The sequence below is a fragment of the Echinops telfairi genome, unplaced genomic scaffold, assembly GCF_000313985.2.
Source record: "Echinops telfairi isolate 266 unplaced genomic scaffold, ASM31398v2 ScPeMD7_7467;HRSCAF=8505_1, whole genome shotgun sequence".
NCBI classification, from domain to species: Eukaryota; Metazoa; Chordata; class Mammalia; order Afrosoricida; family Tenrecidae; genus Echinops; species Echinops telfairi.
In genome coordinates, this window is record NW_022111368.1 from 34,770,780 (window position 1) to 34,784,984 (window position 14,205).

The window sequence follows — 14,205 nt, forward strand, 5'->3', positions numbered from 1 at the left end:
CATTTTGAGAAGCAGCCTCAAGATCAAGAAGTCCCAGGAAAAAATAAAGAAAGGCCCAGGTCAGATGTGGTCAGGAGGGTGACATCATTCCTCATGCACTGACATCAGGATGTTTCTTCAGTGATATCTCCCCACTTTTTCGTCCCCATTCATCACACTTCATCTCATGCTGGTCTTCTACCTTAAATTTCCTCCACTCCAGGTGCAGACCCACAGATAAAGCATGAGTCTGCACACATCAAGTGTCCCAGAGGTTCCAGTGCCTATGGTTCCTACTGCTATGCCTTGTTTTTGACACCGAAAACCTGGATCGATGCAGAGGTATGCAGTGGTGGGGGTGGGCATGGAGGCCATTGGAAAAAGTATACGGGAGAACATAGGAGAGAATAATGCCAAAGGGGTGGGAATTTCCATGACATTGCTCATACATCCTTTTCATCTATCTCATCTCTGCTTCTCCCCATGGAACATCAATTTTCCCTTGGTCTCTTCCCTTTCCTCTCAGATGGACTGTCAGAGGCAGTCTTTAGGAAGTCTAGTATCTGTGCTCCATCAGATGGAGGGATCCTTTGTGGCTTCCTTGGTGAATAGTGATTCAAGCAACTTTGCAAATGTTTGGATTGGGCTTCATGACCCTACACAGGTGAGCTGCATTCGCTCCAATCTAAAATAGCTGTTGTTACACTCTCTCAGTGTTGTGCCCTGTGCCTTCCCAGGACATCGTGACCTGGTGCTCAGATATGCTGAGTAATATTAGTCAGTAAGGGAAAGCATTGGGACCAGCTGGAAAGCTGACTTCTGTGAAGGTTCTGGTCTACACCTGAAGCCAACCATTCATTTCAGGTTTTTGACATAATACATGTAGTCTCATAATTCAGAACTCTGAGCTTCACAGATCAGTGGAAACTATGCTGAGGGGATACTAAATGAAGATTCATTTTAGGGTCTGGAAGAATGCACTTTGTTTTTAGGGAGTTGAAGGCAATCCCCAATGATGCACCACCGACTGTCATTTAACTAGTGATATGCTACTATGGGCAATTCTGCTAGTCGTGGCTTTGCAGTTTACCCAAAGGACCAGTTAAAAGAGTACCATGTAGCAGAGGCAGCTCTGCTGGAGCATCTGAAATAGCAAACCAATTCCGTGATGCTGAGTTAGGGATCAGAAATTCCGGCAAAGGTAGTCATGCAGAGAGTTGTATTGGCCATGCTCTCACCTTCCTCCACTCTGTACTCTGTAGGGCTTGGAAGCCAATGCCGGTGGATGGGAGTGGAGTAACAGAGACATATTAAATTATTTTGCATGGGAGAGAGATCCCTCCACCTTCTCAAGACATCACCACTGTGGGATACTGTCACGAAGGACAGGTAATAAACATTACAGGTACTATTTACAGGTACTATTTTTTTTACACACACATCTCCAACAGATTTATTATTTTTTTTGGAATGAATTGTGAGGAAAGAAAAAAAAACATGAGGCAGGGCAAAGCATGGAATATAAAATAAATACAAATGTAAGCCGTTTTGCTAATTGTTTTATAACCACAAAGGGGTACAGAGGATGGCCTGTACCAAACAACACAACAAAAGTTCAAAGATGGAGGTGTTCCCTTAGCAAGGCTGAAGAGTCCAGTCTCTGGTGTTTGGAATGGAGGCGGTAGTCCTTGGTTTTGGATGGCTCCCTGGGTGAGTGGGCACAATCCATGCTTTAACCAGATTTGAACAGAAGGATGGCAACTTGGCCCAGGTAGAAGTAGATGAAGTGCTTAGTTTCATGTGCAACATAACTACAAAGTTTCTGCCCACAATGCAGTGCCAAGTGGGATTGTACTTCTTGTCAAACTCCTTCTTGATGTGGCCTGCAATGTCCTTCTCGATGTACTTCTCCAGCGCCTGAGTCGCACACTCCACCGAGTCCTGTTGCATCTCCTCCGACATGTCGGCATTTTGATCGGTCGCACGTGGTCACTGTGAAGGGACTAGCCGACAGCGATGGTGCTAGGGGAGGGGGTTAGAGTGGCTCAAACACAGCGAGAGCCGTTGCTACAGAAGCCGTGGTGCCTTACATAGCAAAGGCAAGAAAGAATACATTTCTACTCGTATGGCCTTATCCCCTATTTCCTTCTGTTAGGGGCTGAGTTCATTTTTTTTTTTTTCCTAAGCTAGCAGATATCATGCTGTTTTGTTTCTTCTCCCATCCTTTCTGATGTTTGTGTGCTCCTTTCGCTGGAAGTGGGACACTGGTTAGGATGTCGATTTGGATCCTAGGCTAGAATCTGGATCACTCCCCTTTGGATGCACAATCTCCTAACTCCAACCACCTTAATCTCGCTGTCTCTCCAGGATTCCGGAAATGGAAAGGTTATAACTGTGATCAAAGATTACCCTACGTCTGCATGTTCAAAGATTAAGACAGGAATAAAGTGAACAGTGATCCTCATGCACTTGAGATCTGCATGAAGACCTAACCAGGAAGGAAGTGTTTTCCTCCTCCCACTCCGCTTGATCTCTTCATTATGACCCTCTAGTCTCATCCCTCTCCCTCACCCTCATGTTAGGGGTTTTTTGCTTCCTTGGAGAGAAATACTAAAACTGTTATTCAGCAGTTGTTTGCCTGTGTGTTTCGTTCCCTTAACTAGACTCCGAAGAATATACATTGGGTGCAGAGAAAACATGCTAAATCTTATATAGGTCTAGCTTCTATGAGACGGGGTGTGGAAATGTTCACCAGTGTGTTGGTGAGGAGAATGTGGGCCCTGCACTGGGAGGATTCGGTGATAGGCCCGAGTGCTTCTCCTACACAAGCTGTGCATCCCCCTCACTGATGTCAGATAGGCTGACACAACACAACTGGCCTTAGGGGACTCTGGTAGTCTTCGGAGAAATTCTTCTCAAACTAACAAGGGTGAAAAAAATGAGCCTCATGTGTTTTCTTTCTATAATTTCTCTAAGAAGGGTGAGAAGGTAGCATCTGATCTCTGACACTACAAGGGGCCAAGGAAAGGAGAAAAGGAGAATCAAACCTATCACCGCAAGGCCGGTTTGTATGAGACAGAGGTCAGGCAGGCCTCCACCCTCCAGCCTTCTTCACCAATCATAACCCCAACTGTCCTTCTCACAGCACTCCTTACCTCTCTGCTGAGTTTGGTCATTATAATTCATGGCAATGGCCATACAGAACACAGAAAATACTCATAGCCATGGGGTTTAACAGATAAGTTCATGGATTATCATTCAGCATCAGAAATATTCAGGCCACAGGTCTTCAGTCAGCAGCCTTTCTGCAGTATGCCCACAGACAGATCTTCTCTGGTCCTAGGCCTCTCGATCACATGGACCCTTAGACTCTACCCTGCTTCAGCAATTGCAGCACTGCTGGTAATGCTCATGGCACTCTGGTAACATGGCTAACAGATGTCAAAAGGGCACATCACCCGGCCATAAGCTCAGTTTGGAGATACCTAACTCTAGCTCTGATGGTCAGCAAACCAACTCTCGTGTGTTCAGGTATTCATTTCCCAAGCAAGGCTCCTGCCTGCAGTCACTCAGCTTGACTCGATCTCTGGGCCAGATAGTCCGTCACTCTGTCTTGGGTTCTGGTTCTTGGTTTTGCTGTTGCCAACCCTCCACTGCTCCTCTGGGGTCATAGCTGCTTCCTGAACCAAGGAGATTCAGTGTGCATGGATCTCAGGGCCAAAGGACATGTTCTACTTCAAACTCTAGTGAGATTCCTTCAATCCTGCTTTGGAGCTAGTCATTTTAAAGCCCAGTGGGATGATAAACCGAACAGTCCCCTTTTTAGATTTCTTTTTTAAAAGAAATTTTCTTTCTCTCTTTTTTCAAAACATTTTTTAGGAACTATCACAGATATATGATTCCATAGTTCAAATCATATCAAGCAGCATTGTACAATTGATACCACAATCAGTTTCAAAACATTTTTTTCCTTCTTGAACTCCTTGGTATCAGTTCCCCCTCCCAACATCCCCCACAGTTCTCCCCAGGAACTCTTATAAATGTTGTCTCTATAGGTTCATTAATCCTGGGTTTTATATATCAAAACCCAGAAAAACACATAAGAATGATTAAATAAGGCCATGCACAATGACAAACTACATCAGAGACAAACATTAATATGAACACACACATACACACAGAAAATATTGAAAACCAGATCAAGCCAAGGTGCATAAGAGGCAAGATTTTAACCGTTCAAGTGAGGTTCATAATTTTGATCTACTGCAGTCATCTCTCCAATATATTCTCTGTTTGGTAACCAGTTTATCCCCATCTGTCAATGATGCTGAGAGGGAAATCACCAGAGCTCATACTGGTGGCGTGTAAAGTCAGGCGTGGGGAAAGCGAGCAGACAGTCTGAGGGAAGACAAGCACATGTCTGTTGGCAGAAAAAGGGGGAGGACCAACTTCTAAGCAGGAACAAAAAGGACCACAATTCTTTTAAGGAACCTATAGGGGGGTGCCCAGTAATATGTATCCAACAAGCCACATTGGCCTGAGTTTCTGCATACCCCCTGGGGGCCCAGGCCAAGTGCCATAGAACACTGGGTCACTGAATCCGGGATTTTCAAGGTGCATAATATGCTCCAAAGGCCATACCAGAGGAATCCGATGTGGAAACTCCAGTAGGTGAATTAGACCTCAAGTAGATTTCTTCTCTTGATCAATTAGCTAAGCTTCTGCTTCAAATCATCTAAGATAGGAATTCCAATCATTAAGTTTTTACCAGCTTGGGAGAATGGAGTGGACTTGTTTCAACCTCTTTAGTGTTCGGGGAGTATGGCAGTTACATAATCTGGTGTCAATTTGGGATTGGAGAGGATTAAAAGTGAAGGGGTGGAGTCTAGTCTGTCAATTGGATCATAGCCAATGAGGCCTCTGCCTCTGTGTGGGCATGGCCTTCTCCTGGAAATCTGGTTGTTCTGCCTTGGAAGAAGATTTCTCTCTCTTTGCTCACTTCCTGTGAGACATCCCTGAGGAGAAGCCACATGGACCTACCCTGATGCAGCCCTGGAAACCGGAGAAGCCACGTGGAGAGCCCTGTGACCTCTGAGAACCTTACTACCCCACTGGATTCACAGCACTTCCCACCCACTGGCCTATGACCTTCCTGTCGTTGCATGTGTTTTGTGAGTCTGAAGAGGACTTTATAGATTGGTGTCAGACATATGGGCTAGTATCGGACTTATGGGCTTGGACAGGACAGGGAGGGATGCTTTCTTAATGTACAGTTACCCTTTCTATAAAACTCTCTCATACACATATGAGTTTCTATGTATTTTTTTCTCTAGTGCACCCAGACTAACATAGGGAATAACAGAATTTTCCATTAATCCATCCTCCTATAAAAATACATTAGAATCTTTGCATCAACTCCAGACATATGCATAATACCCATTCCATTTCTTAATACCAATCTAAAAATCTCTGCCTGGGGTAAGTTTTTTCCCAATTGCCTCTACCTATTCACCTATAAATATCTCTTATGTTTTCTATATCTGTCAAACCCATGTCAGGATCCGTGTCAACACATTTGATTTGTTGCATTGTTTTCTGTCCACATACTCGGTCATTTGGTAGGATCTACAAATAATTTAGTATATTCAGACTAGCCATATCAAGTAATTCACTGCACCACAATTTCTAATCATGATTGGACAACTATTTAAAAAGAGTAAAAGATAATTACTTGGAATTCCAATATCAGATTTTATATGAAAAGCACTTGGAAATTTCTACTCTCTTTCTTAAGATGTCGTCAGCTACAAAAGTAGAAAAGACAGAGCATAATAACATTCTGTGTCTTTTTTCTGTTCATCAGAGAACGTAAGTCATAGTGCAAACACCTTGATATCTCACACTAGTGACCCTACCAACATACAATGTGTGACTGTCAACAAACCCGATAACATGCTAAGCATCAAGAAAAATTATGGCATGCTAAATATCAAAGAAAAGAACACTCTTAAGACAAAGCATTGGAGCCACATTCAGTTGTGGCATAGATATTGAAATGATCAGACAAGAAATTTAAAAGCACTCTGATTATTATGTTGAGAATGCTAATGAAATAAATACACAGCCTTCAAGAATGCAGATGTATGGAAACAAAGAAGAAATAAAACTAGGAAGATCTGTCACATAGGTTTCCAAATGTATTTGGCCTACCACTCCCTTTTCAGGAAAACATATGACTCAATGTGTCCCCATCAATTAAAAACTTTTAAACCATAGTCCATAATGCAGGAGAAAGTATTGGAATTTGCTTTTGCAATCCCCCTGGACTGGTCCAGCCCCTTCCCCTCCAGGGAACAGTGCCATCTCCTTGGGAAACACTGGGGGAGAGCATTCCCCATACGTATTGGTAAAACATCTGCCTGCTGGAGACTGGGAAATTAACTTGATAAAAATGCATGCACCTGCCATTGCAGTAAAATGTCTTGACATCCACTGGTTTGAGGGCAGGTGAATATATTTCTACTAACATGAAGAACACATTATTGCATCTGAGCCCTCCCACACTAAAATGAAGGCATAGTACCTGATGGGCCTCTTTATATTTGAAGGCAACACACGTCTCATATTCTGGCCTATTCGTACACTGACTCTTAAAGCTTCGAGTGTTGTGTGGGGCCCGGAATAGAGAAGGCTCTACAACCGATTCTGGCTGCTTTGTCCATTGCTCTGCTCTTAGGCCATATGATCCTGCTCATCCAAGGGTGCTGAAAGTCTCAGCCCCTTCCTGTGACTTTGCTGCATAACAGGGGTGAAGGGAAACTCTCCCAATGAGCAAAACTTTGAGCTGTGCATCTTTTTGTTCATCCGTCTTGGACAGAAAATGATCAGATGTTTAACTGTATACTAATTCATAGGTGCGGTCAGTGGTTTGGCTGTAGGATGAGGGCCTTAGAAAGAGTCTGATTGGAAAACTGGTGACAAAAATGTGGGGAAGAAGTATGTGGACAGAGCTCTCTGAATGGATTGCCAAGTGAAGATCTTTGTGTCTCATATGAAACCTCACTAAAGGGTTTCCTTGGCAGAGGAGGGTTTTCCCAATCAAATGGGTAGGTTGACATATCCTGTGGATACGTCATCCTCTTTTCCTAGCCACTACCAACAGTCATCCTATTTCCCTAGCCACTACTAGCATTGCCAATGGCCCCATGAACAGAGTGACCATAGGGCCCATGAACTACCGTTCATGGACTTATCAGATGCATTCTCGCCTGGCTTGGTATCCTGCATCATATCCCCTCAGATCAAGGTGCTCATTTCACAGGAAATGAAGGGTGGCAATGGCCCATGCTCATGAAATCCACTTGTCTTACCACCTTCTCCATAATCCCGGAGCAGGTAGCTTTATGTAACAGTTGAATAGTCTCTCCTAAAGGCACAATAGCAGTGCCACTTAAATGGCAATACCTTGCAGGAGTAGGGCAATGTTCTCTGATTGCATATACCGTATATACTCATTTATAAGCCAAGTTTTTCAGCACATTTTTTAATGTAGTTTCTGTGGTAAAATTAAGTGAGTGCCTCGGCTGATATTCTGGTTGGCTTGTACTCAAGTATATACAGTAATCAAGACCAGTGGTCAGTATACTATGCTGTTTCGCAATAGTCAGGATTCATGAGGTAGAAATGGTAGTGGCACCACTCATCATTGCTCGCAGTGAACCCACACAATATTTTTACTTCTCACTGATGCTCCTGTGACCCTATACTCTTTGGGTCTGGAAATATTTGTTCCAAAGGAACACCTGGTATGAGAGTTAGGGTTTTTTTTGTGCCAACATGACACCTGGAAGAAGATATGGGTGGAGTTTAGCCTGCCAATCAGGTCAAAACTTGGCCTCATTTGGAGGTGCCACCAAGATAAAGGACTATCTGGAGGTGAGCCATTCTTTCTCTCTCAGCTTTCACACTCCTGCTGGCAAGACCCTATGCCCGAGACCTGCCAGAGCCCGGTGATGCTTCCACCACCCTTGGACTCACACGACTTTTCACCCCCTGGCCTGGGATCTCCCTGCTTTCTGCATCATTGCATGTGGCTATGCGAGCGTGAAGAGGGCTCTAAGGACAAGTATCAAACTTAATGACTTATTCTGGACTGAGCTGGGATGTTTGCTTGATGTATAATTTCCTTTTGATATAAAGCTCTTTCTTACACATGTATGAGTGTCTCTGGAGTTGTATCTGTAGTCAGGCCAGCCTGACACACTTGGAGACATAATGCTGATTCCATTCTAATCATGGGGGAAAAAATCATTAAAATCCAAAAAATTTTTATTCTACAAAATGCCTAACAAATTATCAAAATTGTCAAAGGAATCAAAAACAAGGGAATGCCAAGAAACAAACATATCCCAGAAGAGCAGAGGGAGACAGGACAATTCATTATTGTGAGATAGCAGGCTAAAGTCCTCGATAGAAAAATGGCATTAAATGAAACCATTTTCTAAGAAAACAGAACTAAAACATGGATGAAACCATTTTCTAAGAAAACAGAACTAAAACATGGATGTTAGTTAAAAAAGTATATCAATAGTGTTAAATAATTGTAACATGTATCATCTTAATATAAGATTTTAGTAGTAGGAGAATGTCGATAGTAGGTATATGAGGAGTCTTTGTATTTTCAGTAATTCTGTAAATCTCTAAACTAATGTCTATAAATTAAGTTAAAAATAAAATAATTTGCTAAAAATATAATATAAAACAAAAATATGAGAGACTGAAACAGCATGGCTGAATATCAGAGTTGCTCTTAATCCCTTTATCAAGGAAAACTTCTGATGTTGCAGAAACATAGCAGCCTGATTTCTAGACAATGCTCCCTGCCACTTCCCCCCTAAGAAAGCAAACAATTGCTCTAGGTGCCTGAGGGAGAAACTGAAAAAAAAGAACTCTGGGAATTGGGGGTGGGGGGACCACTTTGTTCTTCCCTGGCAGGAAATAGCCAGTCTGAAGCACAATGGTGAGTGTATTGCCCTCTCACCTCTGATAAACTCTGCTCTGCCAGCATAACTGCGGAGAGAATGAGTGGGAACTGAGCCTGGAGGATACTTGGGCCTCTAAACCCAGGGACTCGGATGGTCCTGACATGCTGTGCTAGTCTGGTTAGACTAGAGAAACAAATCCAAGGAGACTCATGTGTGTATAAGAAAGAGCTTTATATACAAGAACAATGGAATATTGAGAAAATATCCCAGCCCAATCCAGATCAAGTCCATAAGTCTGATATTAGCCCATATAACCGATCCAATCTATAAATTCCTCTTCAGATTCATGCAACACATGCAATGGCGCCAAATGCAAGAAGAGCACAGGCCAGTGGGTGGAGAGTCTAGTGGGTCCAGTGGCACTGGAAGAAACTCAGCACTGGCAGGGTGGAGCCATGTGGCTCCTTCAGCTCCAGGACTCTAGAGTAGCTCCATATGTCTTCTCCACAGGAATGTCTCACAGGGAGTGAGTGTGTGTCCTGCCTATAGCAAGCTATTTATCCCTTAGTCCCTCCAAGTGATATTATCAAACTGCAAACCTGATTGACGGGCTAAACTCCACCCCTTCATTCTCAAGTCTCAAATTGACAACAGATTATGTAACTACCACACACACCAACCAGATTGGGAACACAGGGTCTGCAGTGCACTGTCTCACAACATTGGGTTGGACCTGTTTGGGTTTGGAGTGGCAGTTTCCCAAGAGCATTCAGAGGACTGACCATTGCAAAGCATATGCCAAATCAAGAGGGCATGCATCAGGGGTGATTGTCATATTAGCAGTGTATGAGCACTTCTCCTCAGGCTCAGGACTCAAAATGCTAATACCTGCCTGCCCACAAATCAGAAAAGGAGTGAGAATGGTTGCAAAATTCAGGGAATTTAATTAAATCACTGAATTGTACATGTAGAAAGGATTAAATTATTGTCGGATTTTCATGTGTATATTCTCAAAAACAAAATTTTAAACAATATTTTAAGAAGATATCCCTTTAAAAAAGTAGCAAAGCCAAATTTTGAAAACAGGTGCACTGAGTTTAGATTCTGAGTTCTAAACCACAACATTTGACATGCTGCCTATCATGTTTAGAATAAACATATATGGATAAAAAGATATAAAACAAAAGTTAGAGACTGGTAAGACGATTCTTAGAAAATAGTAATTACACTGTAGAGTAGAGACGTCTTTGGGGAACACAAAGCCCTTGTGTGTATTCTTATCAACATCACATCAGAGTATTTGTAACTCTGATCCTTGGGAATTGCTGGAGTCTTATCTTTAAATAGGTATGAAAAATGTTTCCAAAATAGAATGGATTAAACTACTTTAATTTATAGTAGGGGTCTTGCTTTGGATTAAAGTGAGCAGGGTTTTTGATTTTCAGATTGAGTACTTTAATGACTTTCTCTATCACAACCTACATCATCACTGTAAATCCTGAATCAAACTGCTGCAAAGACTAGAGGATTGATCCTGATGTGCATAGAAAATACAGGAAGAGAAAACAATACATACATTTAATATATGGGTATTCATTCCACTTGGGTAACTAAAACTTTGTAATAGTTGTAATTTATGCCTGTACATCTTACATTTTACTAATTCTAATTTTTATGTTTTATACATTCAATTCAAGGAATGCCATAAAGTGAATTTGGCCAGCCTATAACTCTCTAATTATGTCACCATTCATTCAGTATTGTACACTGATCAAAACACCTTAAAGCAATAATTCAGTTGAGGTTTCACTGTGCATGACTGAGGACATAATGTCTCTTCCATATCCCGGGTATGGGAATTCAATGATCTAATGGTTTCTGTAATTATCAACGGGTCCCTGTGAATATTTGAGTAGGGGTCAAGCACTTCACTTATTTATTTTGTCAGTCATGATTCAATTTCATGTCAATAACTCTAGAATTCACCATGTACAATAAGTAGATGGAGTCTTAAAAAGTGGTAGGGTCAAAGCAGCTTCCAGAGTGGCCCCACCCCACTCCCACCCCAACCACCAGGTAAATTATGGACACACAAGACAACACAATGGGTGAGAATGTGTTTATTCTCGTTCTTTAGGGCTCCAGGGATTGGACCGGTGCTGGAGGCCTGTGAGCAGATGTCGGAACTCATCCGAGGGTGGAGTGCTCAGTTTAGAGAGGGCACACAGTCCCTTTTGGGGTGTCATTGAGGGAATTCCCAGGAGAGTTCTAGACATCCACTTTCAGTAGTCACTAGATTTTGAACTTGCAGACAAAAGAGAACTTTGATTCGCAATTTTCATCCTTCCAATTTTTGAAACCTATAAGCCAATGGGAAGAGTAGACTTAGAAAAGTCAGAAAAGTATTTTGACCCCTCCTGGCTCTACACCTAAGAACCAGAAATGTAATATATATCACTTGAACTACTGACATAAGAAACTGGCCTCTCCCCATCCTCAGCCCCCAGACCTAGAGCAGGTGTAGATGGCAGTAAGTAGCTGGGGGTGGGTTTGCTGCCTTTTACCTGACTTTGAAGTAAGGCTCATACAGTAGCCAGGGTTGTCAGTGCTCGGAGATCCACTGGCCCATGATTTGTATGAGACCAGGGCCCCACTGCTCCAGCGCCAGCGGCGGTTCTAGAAGAAAAAAGTGCAAAGCGATTCGAGGTCACTCAGCGAGAAACAGTTATATCATGTGCACATCCAACAACAGGTCAAACATTCAAAGGAAAAAACGTTGCTGACCCACGAACATAATTGCCTTCCTTGCCTGTATTCTGCCTCTCATGTTCCCATTAATGTCCCAATCTTTTTAGTGTTCCACCAAACGCTAACAGGGCTGAACATGATACAAGCCCTAGAACAGCATATTGTAGAAATTCAGATGTTTCTTTCCAGGTATCCATACTATCACAATTGAAGACACACTGATTATTCATTAGTTATGAATACATTAATTTGTATAATAATGAGGTTCACAAATATGAGCAGTAGATGTGCCTCTACTTGTCCCCTTTCTTATATAGTTCATAGAGGAAACCTTTACATCACAGAGTATTACAAGATTCAGAAATAATAGGCATATAAAAATAGTTTCCTAATAGGAGACAGAATGATATCATAAATGCCAAGAACTCCCAGGAAATACAGCTTACATATAATCTCTCTAATGTCTGAAGTGAATACCTAGACTTAGTACATTTTGAGACCTCAGGGGGTAGTACTTTTTACAGGGTATAATAATAAACGCTGGGTCATGGGATGCCTCCTCTGGTATTTCTTTCTTATCCCCCAGTCCTGAGCACCAGGAAAGGGAAGGGAGCAGACTCACCATTCTGGGGTCATAGAGGCCAGCCCAGACGTTGAGGTCATCGGTGCTGCTCTCCTTGATTAGGGCTGCCACGAAGTTGCTCTCGGCCTGACTAAGCACCGACACTAGGTGACCGGAGTGCATGTTCTGGCAGTAGAGCTGTCCAGGAAAAAGAAGAAGCAGAAAGATATTGTAGGACCATCCATGTGTTGGGCCGTGAGGGTTATGGGAGTGGGGTGGAAATAGCAAATCATGTCAACTCATGATAGCTTCCTGATGGCATTGTCAGTGATAAATACTTCTGGGTGGGACGGTGCATAATGAACAAGATAAGAAGATGGGAAGGTCTGTGCCTATTGTGACCTCTCTTGGCAATAAGATGTCTATGCAATCAATCCAATCTCAGGCAGCCATTCTACTCTGCCCTGTAAGATCGTTAAGATGCAGAATTGATTCACAGGCAGCGGATTCATTCTCATAGACCACCCAGAGATTGTTCAGAGATTGTTTTTCTCATACATCGGCATCAGCCCAGGTCTCAAGGTCTTGGATAAAGTAGTAGCAGTAGTAGTCATAGGCATTGGTGCCTTCTGGGCAGCTGATCCGGCCAGAGGGCTGCTCTGTCTGGTCCTCCAAGCCTGGAAAAGGAGGGAAATAATGGAAGCATTGACCAAGAAGCTCCCCATGGTTAGTGAGCAGCCTATAAGATTTTACTGTGGGAATATGCAGATTCAGAATTGAGTGATCGCTCATTTCACCTTTCCACAGCCTCCATATCTTCGTTGTTTTTATTAAATAATTGCTCCATATAAAATAGGTATGAAATGTATTCCATTTCCCTCTTTAGTTTTCTAGCTTCATTATTTAATGATCTCACTCTGCCTTTCTCACTCTTCTGGCTCGCCTATACACAGGCTCCCTGGGTTCTTCATCTCATTACATTACATCCCTTACCTTCCATGCACTTTGCTCCCCAATCCTAAAACCTAATCTAGATTTAACCAAATGAATGAATCTATGTGACCAACCTGAGGAGCCTTGACAATATAGTGGGTTAAGAATTGAGCTGCTAACCTAAATGTCAGCAGTTTGAACCTACCAGCTGCTAACTTGGGGGAAAAGAAGACTTTCTAATCCTGTAAAGATTTACAGTCTAAATCCATTACTGTAGCAATTCTACCCTGCCCTGTAAGGTTGCTGTGAGTCAGAATTGACTTGATGTCAGTGAATGGTTAAAAGTAGATGATAATTTTAAGTACCCTCTCAAAGTCTTTGATTAGGATATATTTTAATGGAATTGGAGCATCAATAACCATCGCCATGCAAACCTCAGAAATTAAAATGGTCTTTTCTTAGAGGAACCAATATGCACATAGAAAGGGTGAAGGACCAGAGGGCTGAAGATGAGGTGGGAAGAGTGTACCATGACTCAGAGACAGGACCATCAGGAATGAACATAGAATCCAGTGGGAGTGGGTGCACATCATGCTGACTGGTGGTCAATCTCTTGCCGAAGGAGCAAACGTCTGTAGCAAAGACGCACAAGTAGGTTCAGAGAAGTTGAGCCTAGACCTTTTACTACATTTATTATTGTCCCCTCTTTCTGAGCACATACCCTCAACTAATATTCTTGAGAATTTGGGTTTTTTTGTTTGTTTCTTTTAATTAATATGGATTTAATACATATATATCATTCCATATTTCAATCACGTGAGGTAGAATGGTACAATTGCTACCAGCATCCATTCCCAACCATTCTTTGTCTACATGAACTTCTTGACATTGTCTTCCTCTTACCCCACCACGACCAATGTACCCACCTCTCCCCAAACCACTTATGCTACTTGCTGTCCCTATAGTTTCATCAATCCTGGGCTTCATCACTGCTATAGT

At 42.5% G+C, this 14,205-nt stretch overlaps 2 protein-coding genes across 3 annotated transcripts in view; one reads left to right on the plus strand and one right to left on the minus strand.

Annotated features, from left to right (window-relative positions):
• Positions 1–2,414, plus strand: part of LOC101649230 (regenerating islet-derived protein 3-alpha-like) — a 2,933-nt gene extending 519 nt beyond the window's left edge. Inside the window, exons 2-5 of one of the 2 annotated variants that reach the window (XM_004713842.1) lie at positions 203–321; positions 506–643; positions 1,242–1,368; positions 2,347–2,414. In XM_004713842.1, coding sequence (XP_004713899.1) covers positions 203–321; positions 506–643; positions 1,242–1,368; positions 2,347–2,414 — 452 coding nt within the window. The remainder of the gene's footprint in view (positions 1–202; positions 322–505; positions 644–1,241; positions 1,369–2,346) is intronic. The other variant, XM_004713843.1, reaches the window with a different exon arrangement.
• Positions 2,415–11,255: 8,841 nt separating this feature from the next.
• Positions 11,256–13,799, minus strand: LOC101657875 (lithostathine-1-beta-like). The gene is made up of 5 exons (XM_004713865.1): positions 13,736–13,799; positions 12,832–12,950; positions 12,334–12,471; positions 11,528–11,639; positions 11,256–11,323 (listed from the first exon to the last, which is right to left on the minus strand). The coding sequence occupies exons 1-5, from the start codon at positions 13,797–13,799 to the stop codon at positions 11,256–11,258; spliced, it is 501 nt and encodes a 166-aa protein (XP_004713922.1).
• Between the last annotated feature and the right edge of the window lie 406 nt (positions 13,800–14,205).

Bases quoted from the DNA above. Each gene is read 5' to 3' on its own strand.
- LOC101657875 (XM_004713865.1), bottom strand. From the start codon at position 13,799: ATGATGTGCACCCACTCCCACTGGATTCTATGTTCATTCCTGATGGTC. The intron at 12,951-13,735 runs GTACACTCTTCC...CTCCTTTTCCAG, and splicing joins GGTCCTGTCTCTGAGTCATG to GCTTGGAGGACCAGACAGAG. The intron at 11,640-12,333 runs GTGAGTCTGCTC...TTTTTCTTCTAG, and splicing joins GCCTCTATGACCCCAGAATG to AACCGCCGCTGGCGCTGGAG.